The sequence below is a fragment of the Letharia lupina genome (assembly GCF_014066315.1).
Source record: "Letharia lupina isolate WasteWater1 chromosome Unknown contig_3, whole genome shotgun sequence".
NCBI lineage: Eukaryota > Fungi > Ascomycota > Lecanoromycetes > Lecanorales > Parmeliaceae > Letharia > Letharia lupina.
The window spans coordinates 1,281,996-1,299,665 of NW_023502972.1; the positions used below are offsets into that span (position 1 = coordinate 1,281,996).

Sequence of the window (17,670 nt, forward strand, 5' to 3'; positions counted from 1 at the left end):
TCTGGAATTTTTGAGGTAAAGTGCATTCAGCTGCTCCTAGAGGGTGTGGGGTGAGTTTCTGAGAAGCCCAGATATATTCGTTTCGACCAGTAAAAACCGTATTTTCCTCATATCTCCCGTAGTCTGTAGATCCATTGCTTTTCAGGGCGGCTACCAACAACGTGGGAAAGGGAGCCTCTCGGCACAATTGCCGACCTAATGACCAGTAAGAAAGAGGATGCGAGTATGCGCTGCAAACTGTTCTGCAGCTGGTCTAGAGCTTTCTCGAAAGGCCAAAAGCGGTATTCGTTGGAGAAACGCTATGCAGAGCAGGTTTACACGATCAGGATCTAATGCAAGGCTAGAAATTATGTGATTTGCAGGAAGGGCGTTCTTCATTAGGTGGGGACGGAAATTCGCTTGACCGGGATGCCCTAGAGTTAACGAGCGACAATGTACACTGCGGCTGTAAGACTCGAGAGGACGATTACGGAAAGGAAAGACCGTCAAGAGTCCCGAATTGCGACTGCGAGAATCGGTATTCTTAGCTGGCCTGTCAGGCTGTGATAGGAAGGTAGAGAGACTCAAACACGTTTTGTAGCCTTATCGTAATCTCGATTTTAGGAAGAATACTGCTGATCTATACCCAAAGCTGCCGTCAGCACATAGCACATACACAAGGCGTTACCAGTAGCATAGAGAGCATCAACTTCTATCGACAGGGTTATAATTAGAGTATGTATAAGCCCATGGCGGAAGCGTGAAATCTCGTCCCATCTTGTCCGGGACAAACAAGGTTATCCCGGATCGAAAGTGAACAATCATTGATGAGCAGGCAAGGTTCACTGCTCCACGACGAGTGTGAATGTTGTCGAAGCTTTGGTGGCTTACATTTCGAGGTGTCACACGGGACACGACCCGGTCCGACGTACTCTTTTGGGAAGTTTATTAGTCTCCGATCAGAAGCGAGGTACTTTGCAAAAAAGTAACTTAATGTCACCAAAGTCCAGGGGTGCGAAGCATCCTCCTTGATGCATATCAAATATGCTGTGTTTGTAAGGCCGTCGTGCAGGAAGTAAAACTGAGATATGGTGCCCAAAGGAATACTTGAGGGTGTGAGGCATTTTTCGGTCGTGGTCGTTCTTGAGTGTTGAAGGCAGTCTTGAAGCCATAGACTCTTCCTCCCTCTAAAAAAAACAACCGTGCGAGACCAGTTTTTATCGAAGGGGTGTCAGCTCTTCAAGCAGTACAATCAATATACCCGTTTCATTGGGCACAGGGAGTACTCTTCTACCTCAGTGCGGCCCGGTTGCATAGTGGCACAAGTGGGTGGCTTGCTCGCCTGGTGAAAAATCGACGATCCGTAAGATTAGATAAAGAGACCCACACATCTCCCACGCTTTTGCTCGGAGTGTCGGGAGACCAATGTACCCATAGAGTACGTGGCATCATGATGTGCAGTCCCAGGTTGTTCCACTGTCGCGGTGCCCCGCGCCGACTTGCCATTGGTATAGCGAACTGAACTAAGCTGATTGACCCTAAGGTTTGTGTAGCAACCCTAACCATTGTGTCCAAAGGGGAAGAGGCCTGAACATCTACCATGAGTGATATAAAGTCCGTGCGAATAGCCGTACTCGTACCTGATAGATGGAAGAGCGGGCCCGTGAGACTGTTACCGACACTATCGATTGGAGAAGACGGGAGGTAAAAGTTGCTCGAACAGTTTTGGACGACGGGTGATATCTCGGTGGCGCTTCTAGCTCAGCCTTGTGGTGTGATCTTGGCAGCCACTAGCGCCCATCACGCTCGACTTGCTCTCACCAACCATCTTCATCTCTCACCATCAACCATGCCACCATCGACCATGCCCACCCTCCTACGCCTCCCATTCCTCCTCCCCTCGCTGTTCCGGCCCACTCTGCCGTCAACTTTCAAGAAATTCAACACCATCACTAACCGCACCCTCTCGACAACAACCTCCCTTTCCGCAACCCTGATGCAAGTGCTCAAAAAGCCCCGCCAGCCCCAACGCGCCCGTCATCCCGTGTCGCCAGCGCTGGTAAACCGACCGCATATGAAAGGCGTCTGTTTGAGGGTCGTCAACAATTTCAAGCCGAAGAAGCCGAATTCCGCGGAGAGGAAGGTGGCGAGGGTTAGGCTGAGTAGTGGGAGGGCTGTTACTTGTTATATTCCTGGGGAGGGTGCGTGAATATTCCTCGTTATTCGGGTGGTGGTAGGAGGGTAAGGGGAGGGAGAAAGGGGTGGTGGGGGGACTGGAGACGCGGAGGGGTTCCGAGGAGATGGTAAAGAGGGAATGCTTGGCTGATTGAGTCGTGATACAGGGCACAATGTGCAACAACATAGTGTCGTGCTGGTGAGAGGGGGAAGGAGTCAGGATTGTCCCGGTGTGAGGTACCATCTTGTTAGAGGAGCAATGGATCTGGTGAGTTACGTATTGAAAGATTCATGTGGTTGGTCAAATTTGATGGGCTAACATTATGGACAGGGTGGCGTTGGGAATCGCATTACCGCACGGTCAAAGTATGGGACTAAGAAGCCGAAATCGGCAGCGGCTTAAGGATTTTCATCAAAACTGTGTCTGTAGGATACCTCATTTAGAGCGGAGCATTGTGAGCGCTTCCAGAAATAAAGCTTGACTTGTATGCGACGCTCCAATCTATGGCCAATGGTATCTCCTGAGCATGAATATGTCTGTACAATGCATTCAACCATCACCACCCAGCTCCTCGAGCTCCCGCTCTTTTGCTCTGAGATCTAACCTCATCTGCTCCAAATCCATCCTCAGCTTTGCTTTTTTCTCTCTCAACTCCCACCCACCCGGATCACTGCTCGTGCTTTGCCTGGGACCGTTGTTGGGAGGCGGTAGTTGATATCGTTGCGGTTGAGATTCTGGATGTGAATGTCGATGCAGCGGCGGCGGCTGCTGCTGCTGGTGGCCTATGCCGGATAGGTTAGGATCGATCGGCATTTCATCAACCGCAGATTGAGGATGGTTCAAGATAGATGAGATGGAGCTTAGACGTTTTGCGCTTCCGCTCTCTGGAGTAGATGGTGAGGGGTTGTCTTGGTCTGTGTTGGAATGGCTTCGCTTCCGAGACGAAGAGCCTGGAAGTGGGCTCAATCGAGGATACGATCCAGGGTCGGAAGGACGATGCATAGACGAATCATGCATGCTAGATAAAGAGGGAAGGTTTTGCTGTGGATGGCTCGATGGTCGCCGTCGCTGATCCTGTCGTTGGTTTAACTGATAGCCTGTGAAATCTACTCCTATAGGAGGTGGGTCGTATTGGTGCTGATGTTCTAACTGACGCTCGTGCTGGCGAAGAGTGAGGTTCGCAGGACTATTGGGGTCCATGCTAGACTCAATGCGCTGTCTGTTTCTGACTTCTGGACTATCGAGATGGCCTGGAGTTGGGCGAAGGTCAAGGTTGAGAGGTCCGGCTTCCATGCTTGAAAAAGCTCGTTGCTTGCCCCGACCTTCCTGACTTTCATGATGTTGTGGAGTAGGCGACGGTGAGACGGGAAAGGTTGAGAGTTGAGAAGCGTTTGGATCTTGCTCGTTGGTAGCAGGCACTACCCTTTTTCTCCGCTTGATAACGGATTTCTTCATAGCAACTGGTCGATGTACGCCGTGAAGTTTGTGATAGAGCCCTGATAAGAATTAGCTACTGAGATCGTGTTCAAAACGTTACCCTTACCGCACGCGTTACATATCGTTCGGCCGCTTTCATCTCTCCGCCAGAGAGGCGTGATAGTTGTGCCGCAATTCTGGCAAGAAAGTACAAGACTTGTAGTGCTTTGGGCGATTGTAGAGGTATCTGGTGCAATTGAGGGTCGTGGACTGATATCCTCTTGGGATGTATTTGCAGCGTACGATTCGTCGCCTCGCTGATGATCGATTGGGGTGGCTGCGCCTGGTACGGGATTATAAGCAACCTGCGTTGTTTTTGAAATTCGGTTGTTGAACGCTGGACAGCCGTTACAGCCATCTGCGCCTCCAGCACCATTGCAATGCCCTCCCCCAGGACACGAGCCTTTGGGTATCTGACCCGCTGCTACGTAGGTAGATCGGTGGTGATGTCCCACGTCGTTAGCCAACGGGGAGACACTTCGTTGAGGCTCTTGGTGATCCATCTCCGAACCGTGCGCCGAGACAGGGTTTGAAGAAGGCCTCTTCATGCTTGTTGGTCGAGATATGTTCCGTGCCTTTGAGTACAACCCGCAAGCGTTGCACATAGTCGAACCATTTGGCGATCGACGCCAAAGAGGTGTGCGTGTAGTGGCGCAATTGCTGAAAATCGTTTGTTAGCCTCCTACCGCAGACAACAGTTTCACACTCGGAGTGCGTATTTTGGTGCATACCTGCAAACCTGCCCCAGAGGAGGTTGATTATTGATGGGGGCATATTGTGCGTCTGCATGACGCTCTTGTAGGGGAGACTCTCCGTTTCCGTTCTCATCCTCAATCGGTTCATCCCCTAGTCCTCCATCCCCATTTAATTCCGCGAAATTTGTTGTAGATGCTTCTGGTTCCAACGCCGAGCCAGGCATGCTGTCTCCATTGCTCTCCCAGCCCCTTCGCGAATGCTGTAGGAGCTGCTCCGCCGCTTCGAAATCAACGTCGGACTGCCTCGGGAAATGGTGGTACTGCTGCTGTAGTATCGAAGTGTCTTGCGGACCCATCTCTTATGCCAGCGCCTCAATGAGGCCTTTTAGCTTGCCATGTTGGTGAAGAGAAGGGTATGTTTGTGTGGGTCGTGATGTTGAAGCGAAGATTGATAAGGTGTTCAGCGGAAGGGTGACAGGCCTGGGCTGTATGTGAATGCTGTTGGTAGAAGATTGCGGAGAATCCGGGAAGACTACCTCGGAGTTATCGAGGGCCACGCGACGGATGCCTCGTATGGCAGACTGGATTTACACGCTTAGCTTGGCTTGCCGGATCTTGCAAGTGACGGGAAAGAATGAACCTTATGTAGGATCAATACAGTAATCTGGTTCTGGAGTTGGTCTATTCCTCCTTCCGAGAATACCTCCGGAGTCACCTCTTTTAGTGATGTAGAGATGTAGAGATGTCGAGATGTACCTCAGGTAGGTTGGAAGGGAGGTCGATGAGTGAATGTGAACATTATATCGGGTTATATCGGCTAGCCAAACTCGAACCTGAAGAGGGTCACCAGTGGCGCCTGGGTTTCGGTGACCCACCCGATCGGATTCGCTTGCATTTACCCTATTCGCATGAAGCAAATTTAAAGCCACACTAAATCCCCGGATTGCATTATCAATCCCTTTGATCCATCTCTCATTGGCTACGAATGCTCTGGTCAAAATTCCATGTTAGGTGATAAGATTAAACAATGTGTCAACGTACATGTCCATAGAAAGTGTTGGTAAGGTTGGCCTTACCGCCTTGGCGAGGCTCTATGTGTAGGATACTAGGATTGTGAACAATACCAAGCATAGACCAGCGGGCGATGGGTTGGACTCCGGTAAAAGGCAGTCCTTCTTCTACATGCAACACCAGGAACAGCCCAGAAAAATTCTTCATCCCACCCAAGACACACCGCTAATACCATTACGTTATGGCTCTCTCTCTCAACCGTAGATACAGGCATATTGATTAGGTAGTTCGGATATATCAAAGCGCAATCCTCTTCCTTCCCTTCGCCGTTCCATGTAGTTCCTCCCTTTTGAGACTCTCATATTTGCTCGGCTCCCCACTGTCGCAAAGAATAAGTTGACGTGTCTCAGAAGGAAGGGTTCAAAGCCTTACTTCGCCACTGGCGTCTCTCATGTTCTGCGGCGGTTCAATCGATGGGATGTACTCGAGTATGCCATAGCCGAGGCCTACGATTGCAATTATGGAGCCAGGGACAACACGAATGGCCGATGTTTGGAGCAGGATTGTTCCGACAAAGATGTAGACTGGCGCTCCGTGTCAGACCCTGTTCTCAATGCCGACAAGCTCATTCCCAACTCACATATGCCGCGACCAAGAAAGCTAAAGAGGAATGGCGCCCATCTCGACATATAAGGCGGGATCTGAAATTCGAGCAAGAGGGTCGCTGGATAACCAATCGTCAGCATGGGTGCCTTTAGCGGTAAGCTGCTTGGGGCTGACCGGCTCCGAATATTATAACATAGCATCCAACGATAACACTTTGGCTATCGCAAAGGATTAGCTAAAGCGTCTCAGAAGGCAAGGGATGAAGGCTTACAATCCAATTGGGAAGAACTGCCCAATGCCTCCGAGGATCATCAAACCGCCAACAGCTAGATTGACTAGCCGAACTGCGAAGAAAGAGCTTGAGATTAGTATTTGATCCGTAGAAGCGATGTCGTCGCGCAAAGCGTTTGCGCGCCCAAATCGCATCTCAAAGAGGCTGGGAACGTACAGATGTTTGAGAGATCCATACGGAGTTGTTAGGGGATAGGTTGAGAAGCGTTGGTCGTCTGCTGTAGTAATGTGTCGATTCGATACAGGCAATATGGATACTGGGAAGGAAGGAAGAGCAGCTTTATGTAGAATGTCTGGAAACTTTCTTGAACGTTGTCGCGAGCAAGCTGGGAGGTTGGGCGCCAAAGACAGGGACTTGCCAGTTGCCAAGGCCTTGCGCGGCTTGGCACACGTACAACCTCACAATATCCTTAGTACAGCACGTAAGCTTATTTGTTTTGTGTATCAAATCTCTGTGATCACTGTGAGGAAATCAAGGATCGCCATAATTACCCAGAGAATAACATGCGTTGTTTCGTTATCTAGGTACTGCTGATGCCATTTGTGCTACAAAAGATGGGATATTTTGCCCGATACCCTCCATAATCAACATCTAACATCCGACCATCCAGCCTCTTCCAGCACATTGAGTGTCGACAGTACACATACCCGAGGGACCCTTTTTAGGGTTCCCACCATGATACATGTGATCTTCGAGAGTCGCCGTCCCACCATCCGCCCGGTCGTTGACCTGACACCAAATATCATCCGCCCCACTGTTGATGCCCTCTGTCAAGCAGCTGTTGCAGTACTGATGTCCATCCGCTGGGGTATTGCCAGCGATGCCAGCATAGCCGTCATACCCAGAATCTCTGGTGCAGAACACCGTCTCGCTCAGGCTGGCTAGGTAAGGTCCTCCGCCGTTGGCGGTAAGTGCACTGTAAGCGAGCCAGCCTTTTAAGAGTGTGGCTTGATCTTGGGTGTCGACGATGCTGTTGCTATGGTCTAGCAGGTCACCATCGCGCCCATGTGGTCGACGTAGACGGGGTTTGTGTATTGGGAGGTGGGCTTGCCGTCGCCGTCATCGATTCCTGACCCGGCTCCATCTTCATTGTCCCCACTAAGCATTTTCTCCACACGTCAGTAATGCTTGTTCGGGATAGGCCAAGAATCTTAGCCTTTTCGCAGGATACAAATTAATGGGATATAGTCCCAAGTGAATATGGGATGAATGAGAATAGGTGAAATGTGGTAGAAGAGAAGACACACTTATCTTCGCTGTCTCCTAGTATGTCTTCCTAAGGAGCGGTGGCGGCGCCAGCCCTGAAAAGGAAGAGCTGTGACGGAGGAGACGTGAGAAAGCCTAAGCTGCATTTGTCCAGTACGCTAAATTAATGATGGTTGTGTTCTGGTAGGGATACATGGGTTGTGGATGGTGAATGAGAAGGTGGGAGGGTTCTCTTCAGCTGGAAAACTTCGCTGATTGATATCTTGACGGATGTACTCTACGCGTAGCTGTCTTTGTACAGCTTTGATGCCAAACTTTTCGCATAATGAAACTTGGGTGCCTGCACGGAGATAAATCCAATGAAGAGGATAACCGCATTGCCAATATAATTGGGAAGGGCCGCTGCCGCGGTTTGAGTTGCAGAGGTCAAGATCCTACTTAGTACCTTCAGGCTACGCATCGCTAGAGACAGGAGTGATAAAAGCTGGATCATGGAATTCCAGACTGGCAACCTATCAATCCCAGCAATAAAATTTGAGGAAGGTTTGAACAACAGTTGTAACAGCAAGGATCAAGACAAGAGAGGTTTCCTATAAAAAACATGTTATATAATTCGCATCGATCAAACACAAAAAGGTAGGTCAATTCCATAGATGAGGCTTGCAATTGACGTACAAGCTTATTCAAACAACGAGCGCGAGTACTAACAGCCGTCAAAGGCTGCCAGTGGAGCAAGCTCAGAGTCTGGGTGTCCAAAAAAGAAATGCAGGCCTGGTATGCGGGTGGCGAAACATGGGCTTGCAGAAATTACTTCATGCTTCAAGATCTCGGCGGCTCAGAAACGCAGATGTTGATTAGTCAAAATCGGGGACATATCAACTACCGGTATGGGCCGCAAAGACGGCCCGGAGGCTGACAGTGAGGTTCGCACTACTAGCCTCAGCAAGTCAATGAACGCCATTGCTTGTTTGCCGAGCAGCGCTGCTCATTGCTTCATACTCACTGTATAACGGTAACAACTGTCAGTCATTAGTGGAGAACGCGCAGCACCCAGACGAACAATCTCGAAAAACCTAAGTCTCACGTTTCACCTCGCCACGCTTTTGGCTCGTGCTGGTTCTCATGAAGTGTTAAAGCACGACTTGAGATTCTTGGGACTCCCGCCTGGTAGACCTTTATGGTGATTATCTTAGACGTGGGTTATTAGCACACTCACTCATTGCTTTCTTCAAAAATCGATGATGAGCGCGTTGTTTTTCTACGATCTTTATAGCGATGAATGATTCGCTAATGCAGATCTAAAGTCTTGCTCGGACAGCTAATGCCTCTCCCACAAGCTTCACGGCAGCTTGAGAGCAGCCATACGACGACTGATACCCATAGCCACCATGCCCGTAATTATGGACAACCCAGACCCCATTGATCTTCTCTTTCTCAATCCGAGTACCACGGAGACGAACTGGTCGGAGTCCAACGCCATGACGAATAACGCTGAGATGCTCGATTCCTTTGCCGTCTGTTAGAGAAGGGCAAAGCTCTACAGCTCGCTTCATGATCCTGTTTGCCAAATTCGGGTCAAATTGGGAGTCCCAGTTACCCTCTTGATAGCAGCCACCAAGTATTGTACCTCCGCCTACAGTGTGTTATTTCTTCTGATGCTCTTGTCGATAGAGTTTAAAGATCTTACCCGCAGCTCTCGGAATAACGTAGCAGACTTCATCATCGCCGTCGTCGGTTCCAGAACAACTAACAATACCAATGGCCTCATTCCTGACGAGCACTGTCTGTCCTCGAGCGGGTACCATGCTTTTGTCTTCGACACCACCAATTTTACCGGCTGAAAGCCCTGTACAATTGACTATTAGTTCTGCTTTCTGACCCGAGTGATGCATATGTGCCGCCTCAGAAATGTGCCCGAATACTCCGCGCTTCAAGACAACCCCTGCTTTAAGGCACTCTGATGTGAGCCACGGCAGATATATAGCTGTGTTTATGCAGACGGATCTGAAGCAGGTTCCATCATCAAATCCTGCTGGGAGTTGACTTTTGGGGATTTTCCTAAACTAGAGAACGGTATAAGCGGTAATAATACCCGATCAAAAATACCGAGAATATGCTTACATTTGGTACGATGTCTTTGTACCATGGATCTGAAGACATCGCCTTCCCTAATGCAGAACCCTCGCTGCCCTCAAAATCTGTATTACGAATATATTTGAAGGCATCTGAAAGAGATCAGCGGACGGAGTGGAGGACGGTCCAGGGCAAAGACCTTGAAAATGCACGCCAGCCTCAGGCGAATGCCTGGCTAACTTTTCCAACTCTGTCCAGGTATTTCTGTCCCACTCTGCAGCCTCAGTACCTGGAGCAGAAACCCTACAACCTTGTCAGCGATAACCGTACTATTCGAGACTGCAAGGCGGCAGGAATGGCAAGAGAGGTTGTATCACTGACGGCAGATAATCTGCACCAGCCCACGGAGATGCGTATTCTATATCGTAATCACCTGGCATGTGCTTTGCAGCCACAGTGATGTTGTATTTGGCAATTCTAGACAGCAGAAGTGCTGTCGTTAGACCTGCTACTCCTGCACTATGCTCGTGGACAGTGTCAGTCTTGTGGTGGCGAGTGTGGCGATAGATCTTCTCATCACCGGCTTACCCAACTACGACAATTCGTGTTTCTGACATTGTTTTAGATCAATATCCTCAAATGCCGCCTCTTGAATGGTTTTAAAATCCACAAATGACTCAAATGCCAAGAAAGTGAATCCGAGTGTGGAAAAGCAAAAGCGGCATGTGCCAATGAGGGGGTTACGGAGTGGCAACTTGCATACAGTGTAAGCTGCACCAGACGCTCAAATGAGCTCTACAAATGACTCTGAAACAAGTCAGCTTTTCACATAATAGTGTCACCAAACGAAAATCGTGTCTTGAAAGTACTTTATTACGTCAATCAAGTACCTCAGGAATTGAATAAAAAACCTGCGAAGTACTATTCAGCCTCATAGGGCGGGCTAGCGCTTTCAGGGGATAAGTACGTTTAGCGAAGAGCAGCCAAACTCCGAAGCAGCTGGGCTCATCATCACGCTCTGGTGCTGCCTCACGTGTGAATGAATTGGGGAATACACCAACCCCCTTCATTCATGTGAATGAAATTCCTATTGGGACGAGAAAAGACCAACCCCCTCTATTACTATTAAAATTTAATTCATTATTCCTCCACCACCGTCGCTCACATGAACCACGACCTTTCATCCTTACCATCTTACCACGTACTCTGCCCTGCTCCCACTTTTCCACTATACAAGTCCCCACAACGCACCACTATCATATCACCCCACTCACACATTCTTTCGACCTACACTCATTCATCACGCCCATCATGGGACGCAAAAACGAATTTCCTGAGCTCAAAGCTATTGGCTTGTACGCTGCTGATACTGTCGGAAATGGTAGGAATTCCAACCCATTGCCCTCCTTTCCCTAGCATCTAAACTGAGAGAATACTGCAGGAAATTGCCTATTCAACGCCCTTTCTGACCAGCTCTACGGAGACCAATCATGCAACACGCAACTTCGTGATGCTACAGTCGAGTACATGAAGAATAACCCCGACCGCTTCAAGTCATTCCTTGTCGTCCACCCTGGTGGCGGCTCTCGTCGTAACCCAAAACGCAAGAACCATGGCTCTCTTGCCACCTCTACCATTCCCGCTGGACCTACTCCCGAAGAAGTCGACGCTGCTTATAAACAGCACATGAAGACAATGGCCAAAACAGGCGTCTATGGGGACAACCTGGAGATCATCGCTTTTGCTCAAGCCTTTAAAGTGGATATCATGATCTTCTCGGAGGGAGGACGTTTCTTTTACTATGTCAGGTGTGAGAAAGCGGAAGGAGAGATGGCTCCGATGTTGTGCATTGTTCACCATGTGAGTAACTTACCAACCCGAAGCCGGGCTAAAGCTAACAAGATCCGTAGGCATGGGAGCACTATTCGTCCATTCGCAACGCCGTTGGTCCTCATAGCGGTCCGCCCAACGTCAACATTGCCAAACCATCAGCTGAGGCTGAAGCCGAGATGAACGCAGAGCTCGCCAATTTTACCTACGTCAAGCCGTGGATGGTTGACGAAGTCATGCGGTCGCTGCCTTTCCTCACAGACCGTGCTGCCATTGAGAAGGCCTTGCAGGACTACAAAGGCAATGTTGACAGTGCCGTCTCGAGTCTCATGCCGGAATCGTCTCAAAGCAGCGGCGGCAGTTCTAGCATAGAGCGTGATGCAGATAGCGATGAGGATATGGAACAGAAGCCCACAAAGAAGCAGAACCGCCGTCCCAGTCGACCTCAGCCACTTGGCCATGGGAAACCCCAGCAAAATCTTACCGTCCGAACAAAGGAGGCCAACACGCTGTCTCCCGATCCCATGCAACTTTCCGCAGCTCTCACGAACCTTAAAGGAGAGAAATCCTACGACCCTGATGAGACCGAAGAAGAGGATTGGCGGAATGACTCCACATACAAAGACTCCGAATCTGCATCAGTCTCCACATCAGCGTCAGACTACTCCGCTGCTCCCAAAGCCGAACCAGGCCCTATCCGCTTGAGGCTCTCTCAACCCAAGAAGCAGGCCGACGAGCCTCCTCAACACTCTAGCAATTCTAGCGTACAGTCGAACATCGGCGATTACGATGCCGATGCTGAGAAGCCCCAAAAGCCCCGTGTGATCGCCAAGCCAAGGAAGCGGCTGATCTCTCGGGATGAACGCGACAGACTTGCATCTCTGAAAGCAGCTCGGCTTGCTGGTGCACATCCAAACAGTGCACTGTACACTGCGACCCAGAAACAGAACCAGAACACCCCCGTCATCGACATGGGCATCAAGGTCCTTCACATCTAAGACATTTGCCTCTACACCACCCACCCCCACAGTCATCATCATCGTCACAACCACTATCATCACCGCTTAACATGTTTCCAAAATCTACTACACCAATTCACACGTCTATTCCCATTCCCGTGCTTCACATCTACATCACCCTCCGGTACACCCCATTACCCTTCCATTGCAAGGCGGCATAGCGACACAGGTGTTTCTGTTGTGGGATCATCTACATCCCTGGCGGGCAGCATCAGCGAGGAGTTTTGTTATTCATTCATGACGGCATCGGCAAGGAGCGAGGATTTTAACAGGACTGCATAAGGCAGACATTGCTGGTCTAGGAAGAGCTCCAACGAACCCAACAATTGTCTACAGCGAAGGCGTTCGGGGGTCAAGGGCAACGATGCGTTTTCCGTTGGACATATGGCGAATCATTACTGGCACGAATGATACCATGCGCGAAAGGAAGGAAGTTGTTTTTATTTTGGCGTGGTGAAGCCTCATCAGAAGTCATTAGACGCATGTGTGAGGCTCGATTCAGGATAGGTAGACACAGATAGAGAAAATAATTGTTTTCTCAACGTTGAATGTTTCATGAATTCCGAAGCTTGATCCATGCTAGCTACTCCAAAGTAATAAACGATTGGACCGCTAGTGTGTCTCGGAGTGGTGTTGCACGCTATCGATCTAGAACAAAGGCTAGGTACTAGACAATGTCATTCATCATTCATTGCTTTATCCTATTGTATCATAGTCTGTCTACCAGAATATAAAGGAGATGGGAATTGGGAAGTGAGATGATCCCGCTAAGCCAGCCAAAACGCAGACCCCTGAACCCGTAAATCTTTTACCAATCAGATCGCGACTTTCCCCAGGTCGATACTGCATCTCATTATCATTCTGCTAAATACAGAACGACCTGCATGTTTTTGTACAGCGGTGATACAAGGATTTGAAAATCTCATCTCGCGTGCTCCAGGGGGGAAGACCTAGTGAAGACCTCCAGGTTCATCGGCTACACCCTTGTTCAAATTCTGGCCAATCGCTAGGGTTGTGGCGCCAAGCCGCTGCGATTTGGTGCAAACTTCCAAGAAATCGCCTTCAGCAAAATCATTACCACAACCAGGCATACCCAGATGTCATCAGATCAACCCGGAGTAGAGCGCCGTCGGCCGACAACCACTGTCTTGTTGTCGTGAGCCATTTCTCCACTCCTCGAGTCTCAATTTCACGTCATTCTCTACTTGCACCAAGAATTTCATCCACTTCAGCTACCACATCGCTTACAACACATCCGGTCGCAACCCGATTCTGACGTGAACCTTCCGCCATTGATAGTACTCTACCGTATGCCCCACGGCCCACATCAATTTACCACGCGCATGAGATGTTATCATTCCACAGATCTACATCCATCAATGCGACTTGATTCGCGCTTTTATCCCGCAAATCTCTCAAGCTGTCGGCCCTCATATGTTGGCGTCGCAAAAGGCGGCGAGCCAGTGGAGGAGAGGAGCTACTAAAGGATCCTGAAGGCGACATGGCAATTTGGCCTTTTGGCCGCAAATCTAGAAAGCTAAAGCAATCAGAAGATCGAGCAATGGCTGCTACCAAATCCTCACCATCCGAACCTGCAAGGAGAGCACCGACTCAAGCAACGAGTGATCCAAGTGTTGCAACCCTAGGACGGAAAGCCAGTCAAAAGGAGGTCCAAAATCGACGACGGAGCTCGTCAGGCAAACTTCAGAAATCATATCAGTCGTCCAAGAGGACCTCGGAGAAGGTCGATGCCATACCTGCCGTTCCTGCCATTCCCCAGGCGCATAGGCAAGATGAGCTCAATGAGAAGGGCGGCGCCAACAGGTCGAATCTACAGGCCTCACATCCTCCTCAGGAACGTGGCGATATACCGTCCTATTACTACCAGAATCCAATGTCGGCCACCAGCTTGCAGCCAGAGAAGTTCAGCGTCATGCAACCACCAACACTAAACGGCAAACGAAGCGCCAATGATCAGGGGGGCATCATGAGACGGAAATCCAGCAAGAGGAAGGCAGATGACCATGCTCGCGAGCAAGAGATCAAAGCGATGAGCTCGCCTATACCGATACCAAAACGTCCAACTTCCCATAACCCCGGCATGCTCGCTCGGGATAGCAGGAAGATCCCTGGAGGCCTGAACCGTAATCTCGACAGACCAATATCAGACGTCTCATTACCCATGGCTGAGTCTATGCAATCAGCCCTATCAGTAGCCTCGGATCAGCACGCTTTCAAGGTCAGCGCTTTCGACGCGCTTTCTCCACGGCCAACCATACGCTATTCAGAGAATCCACGATCTGCATCTGGTAGCCTGGGGCCTTCGAGGGCATCTACCAGGAAGGACAAGCAGCCAATGATATTAGAAGAGGCGACGCGGTCCAAGAAGAGAGTCGATGATCTAGCTGACGATATGGACGCTGGCAGCATAAGAGAGCTGATGGAGAGAGAACAACGGCGTTTGGAAAAGAAGAGGAGGTCAGAGCACGAGAAGCTGCAGCGGAGACTCCAGAGGAGAGCTGACAAGCAAAGGCAGCCTGGAGGCAGAGAGGGAGATGTTGCTGACGAAAACCCCAATCACAGGGCAAGGGAAGAGGAGGATATTGGTCTTAGCATTGGAGGAGCCTCTACTGCCCCAAATCTGGCAACTACGTTGCAAGAGCCTACAAGAGAGCAAGCTGTCAAGACACCTGAGTCATGGCTCAAAGATGCTTCGAGGGAACATCTACCCATTGAGGATCCCTTCCATGACCCAGTCATGGGAGCTTCAACGTCACACCTTGAAGGCCCTACTCCGGAGCCAGATGATCGTGACGATGTAGTGCTCGAGACCGCCAAAGCTGTTCGGCTATCTTCCGCTAGCATGTCACCGCCAACCTCTCCTACACGTCACATCCATGAGGCGTCCAACCTATCGCAATTTTCGGAGCTGGCGCCAGCAGATATGCCCGATATACCCGAGCCCCTGGATCCAGATCATCGGCGAGATTCAGACACCAGCGCACGCTTCTCGACCAGCTGGAGAAACATATTCCGCCGCAGTGACACGAGGGCAAAGAGGGGCTCGACCGATCGAGGACGAGTGGCTCCTTCGGAATTCTCAAACACCTCGAAAGAATCAGTACACCGGCAGATGCCTCCCTCAGCATTCACAAGGATACCCCGGGCAAGGTCAGGAACCCCTATACGTACCCAGTCAAGGTTCAGGGAAGACCTTCCAGAGTTACCCATCTCGCCACCAGACTCTCGGATGCAATCTCCGGAAGTGAGCAGACAGTCTCCGCTTCCAGATATCCCAGGGTCTCGAGGTACAGACATCGTGGGCGCTACTGCAGCCTCTGGTAAACCGTTATCCGACATTCATCCAGCTTTCCGGGAGGAAGTAGCACTGAGCCGACACGCATCCCTTCGCGGCCGCGCCAACTCCCCAGAAGGTCCATCAAGCGCAATTCTCTCTCAGTCACTGGCATCCGTCGACTCTGAAGGGTCGTGGCTCACTGGCAGACCTGTCAAGAGATTGTCCCAACCTCAGCCTCTCCGCGAGAGTGGCGGATCTCTACATGAACAATTTCAAGAACTCGGACAATCCGACGACGATCTTGCAGGCACTCCAGAAGAAGAGAAGTACATGGGGACTCTCACCCCAGCTCGAGATGAAGCACCTCCCGAGATACCGGAAAGGAGACGGCCATATATGGGCCCTGTGGCTCGTCTTGGTAGTGACAGTGACGATGAATCTGTATTCCATCCTGCTCCAGCGGCAATAGCTCAAGAAGAAGGGAAATGGCATGGCGCTGTCGGCAAGCACCCTACGATCGTGCGGCAAGGACCCGGCAAGCGAGCGAAATCAAGAGAAGGTCTCCTCAATGACTTCCAGAACGCCGAGGAATCTGGGGAATCATCTCCATCAGGAGACTCACCCGTGAGCCCTGAGAACCCATATTCTTCGATTCAGCGAGCGACCAGTGTGGATGTGGGCAAAGGGCACGCTCGGCACATCAGCGCCGGCAGTGCACGGCTTTTGAACCTGCCGCCGAGGTCGTCTGCGGACATGAAGAGGCTGTCAGCATCGTCGGGGGAGCGAAGTCCTCTTGGTGGTCCTTCGGGTATGCCGTCGCCAAGGCTTGGCTACCCTCCGGAGTCAGATGTTGACTGAATGAAGAAGGTGGTATACTGTTCACACAAGCAAATATTTTCATATCTTTTAATTTTGTGTATCGGAGTCTGCATGGAAAAAATGGCTTCGCTCGCTACTATACCCCATTATGTTTTTTGGGCGTTTGACGCGCTTTCAACGGCCGTCATCGCTCTCGCTCGCTATTCGAAGACGGTCGAGGAAGCCCCTGCCGTCCAGACTCATCCCATACACCTCTACACCGCCCTTCGGCTTCGTGAATATTGCAAGGAGGCCGAGGTTCGATGATGATGATGATGACGATAGCCTAGAGAAAGAAAGGAAGCTGAAAGGCTGTTCTCTATGTTTCTTGGGATGCCAACATACAAAGCATCAAATTCGATTGGGCATGAAAAGTATTTGTCATACACGGAGCGGTGCGAGAAGGCAAGGATCACACTCGCTTACTCGAGGTCGTCTCCATGCCAATTGCGCAGGAGATTCCCCGAGGCCATTTTCTTCCGAGACGTATCTATCTATGTATTGATAAGAAGAAATTGATGAGATGGATTCCCTGTAATTGCAGCGTGCGTGATGATAAGATGTCCATCTTCAAGATGCAGAGGGTCGGGAAGAATGCAATCCGAAGATCATAGTAGGCGCCAATGCAAGATAGTCTCCGTCTCGCGTCTCGGGTTGGAGATAACACTGCAGCAGGAATGATAAAAGTACGGGGTGATGAGTAGTCGTAAACAAGTTAATACTTTAGTATTCAAGTCGTCCCTTTCAAAGTCAGGATTCCAAATCTCTACTTATTCACCATGGAAGCTTTTTACAGTAGAAGGATGACTAATGCGCGAAAGAAAAAGCCGTTCCACCCGTCGAAGCCTTTTATTATCAATCCCACCACACCACACCATAATCACACCACACTACACCACACTACGTCACCGATACTCGATCCTTGAACTCTAGAATCTCACCGATCTTTCTCCTCTTCCTAGCACAATTACCTATCAATCTAATCATTTTTCCTCTCCGAACAACTCCCTCACCCAGCTTATCTAATTACCTCTCGCCTACTTTACTCATAAAAAGCTGGCATTCTGGCATCCTTTACTAGAACCTCGAGACTCTTCTTCTCCTTCACAACCAGACAAACTATATTCACAACAACAAAAACACCAGCAACA

General features: G+C 50.1%; 6 protein-coding genes across 6 annotated transcripts; 3 read left to right on the forward strand and 3 right to left on the reverse strand.

Moving 5' to 3' along the window:
- Nucleotides 1–1,828: 1,828 nt before the first annotated feature.
- On the forward strand, nucleotides 1,829–2,557 carry HO133_007250 (uncharacterized protein; the record flags this gene model as incomplete). The annotated part of the gene is made up of 3 exons (XM_037298142.1): nucleotides 1,829–2,180; nucleotides 2,322–2,422; nucleotides 2,486–2,557. The coding sequence occupies 3 exons, from the start codon at nucleotides 1,829–1,831 to the stop codon at nucleotides 2,555–2,557; spliced, it is 525 nt and encodes a 174-aa protein (XP_037156777.1).
- Nucleotides 2,558–2,704: 147 nt separating this feature from the next.
- HO133_007251 (uncharacterized protein) lies at nucleotides 2,705–4,682 on the reverse strand (the record flags this gene model as incomplete). Its single annotated transcript, XM_037298143.1, has 3 exons — nucleotides 2,705–3,651; nucleotides 3,699–4,291; nucleotides 4,363–4,682. 3 exons carry the CDS (start codon nucleotides 4,680–4,682, stop codon nucleotides 2,705–2,707), a joined length of 1,860 nt encoding a protein of 619 aa, XP_037156778.1.
- A 2,144-nt stretch (nucleotides 4,683–6,826) lies between these two features.
- HO133_007252 (uncharacterized protein) lies at nucleotides 6,827–7,901 on the reverse strand (the record flags this gene model as incomplete). Its single annotated transcript, XM_037298144.1, has 2 exons — nucleotides 6,827–7,205; nucleotides 7,723–7,901. 2 exons carry the CDS (start codon nucleotides 7,899–7,901, stop codon nucleotides 6,827–6,829), a joined length of 558 nt encoding a protein of 185 aa, XP_037156779.1.
- Nucleotides 7,902–8,739: 838 nt separating this feature from the next.
- HO133_007253 (uncharacterized protein) lies at nucleotides 8,740–10,131 on the reverse strand (the record flags this gene model as incomplete). Its single annotated transcript, XM_037298145.1, has 6 exons — nucleotides 8,740–9,074; nucleotides 9,129–9,504; nucleotides 9,563–9,666; nucleotides 9,714–9,817; nucleotides 9,896–10,033; nucleotides 10,103–10,131. 6 exons carry the CDS (start codon nucleotides 10,129–10,131, stop codon nucleotides 8,740–8,742), a joined length of 1,086 nt encoding a protein of 361 aa, XP_037156780.1.
- A 694-nt stretch (nucleotides 10,132–10,825) lies between these two features.
- On the forward strand, nucleotides 10,826–12,342 carry HO133_007254 (uncharacterized protein; the record flags this gene model as incomplete). The annotated part of the gene is made up of 3 exons (XM_037298146.1): nucleotides 10,826–10,895; nucleotides 10,956–11,374; nucleotides 11,425–12,342. The coding sequence occupies 3 exons, from the start codon at nucleotides 10,826–10,828 to the stop codon at nucleotides 12,340–12,342; spliced, it is 1,407 nt and encodes a 468-aa protein (XP_037156781.1).
- A 1,582-nt stretch (nucleotides 12,343–13,924) lies between these two features.
- HO133_007255 (uncharacterized protein) lies at nucleotides 13,925–16,519 on the forward strand (the record flags this gene model as incomplete). Its single annotated transcript, XM_037298147.1, has 1 exon — nucleotides 13,925–16,519. The coding sequence occupies one exon, from the start codon at nucleotides 13,925–13,927 to the stop codon at nucleotides 16,517–16,519; it is 2,595 nt and encodes an 864-aa protein (XP_037156782.1).
- Between the last annotated feature and the right edge of the window lie 1,151 nt (nucleotides 16,520–17,670).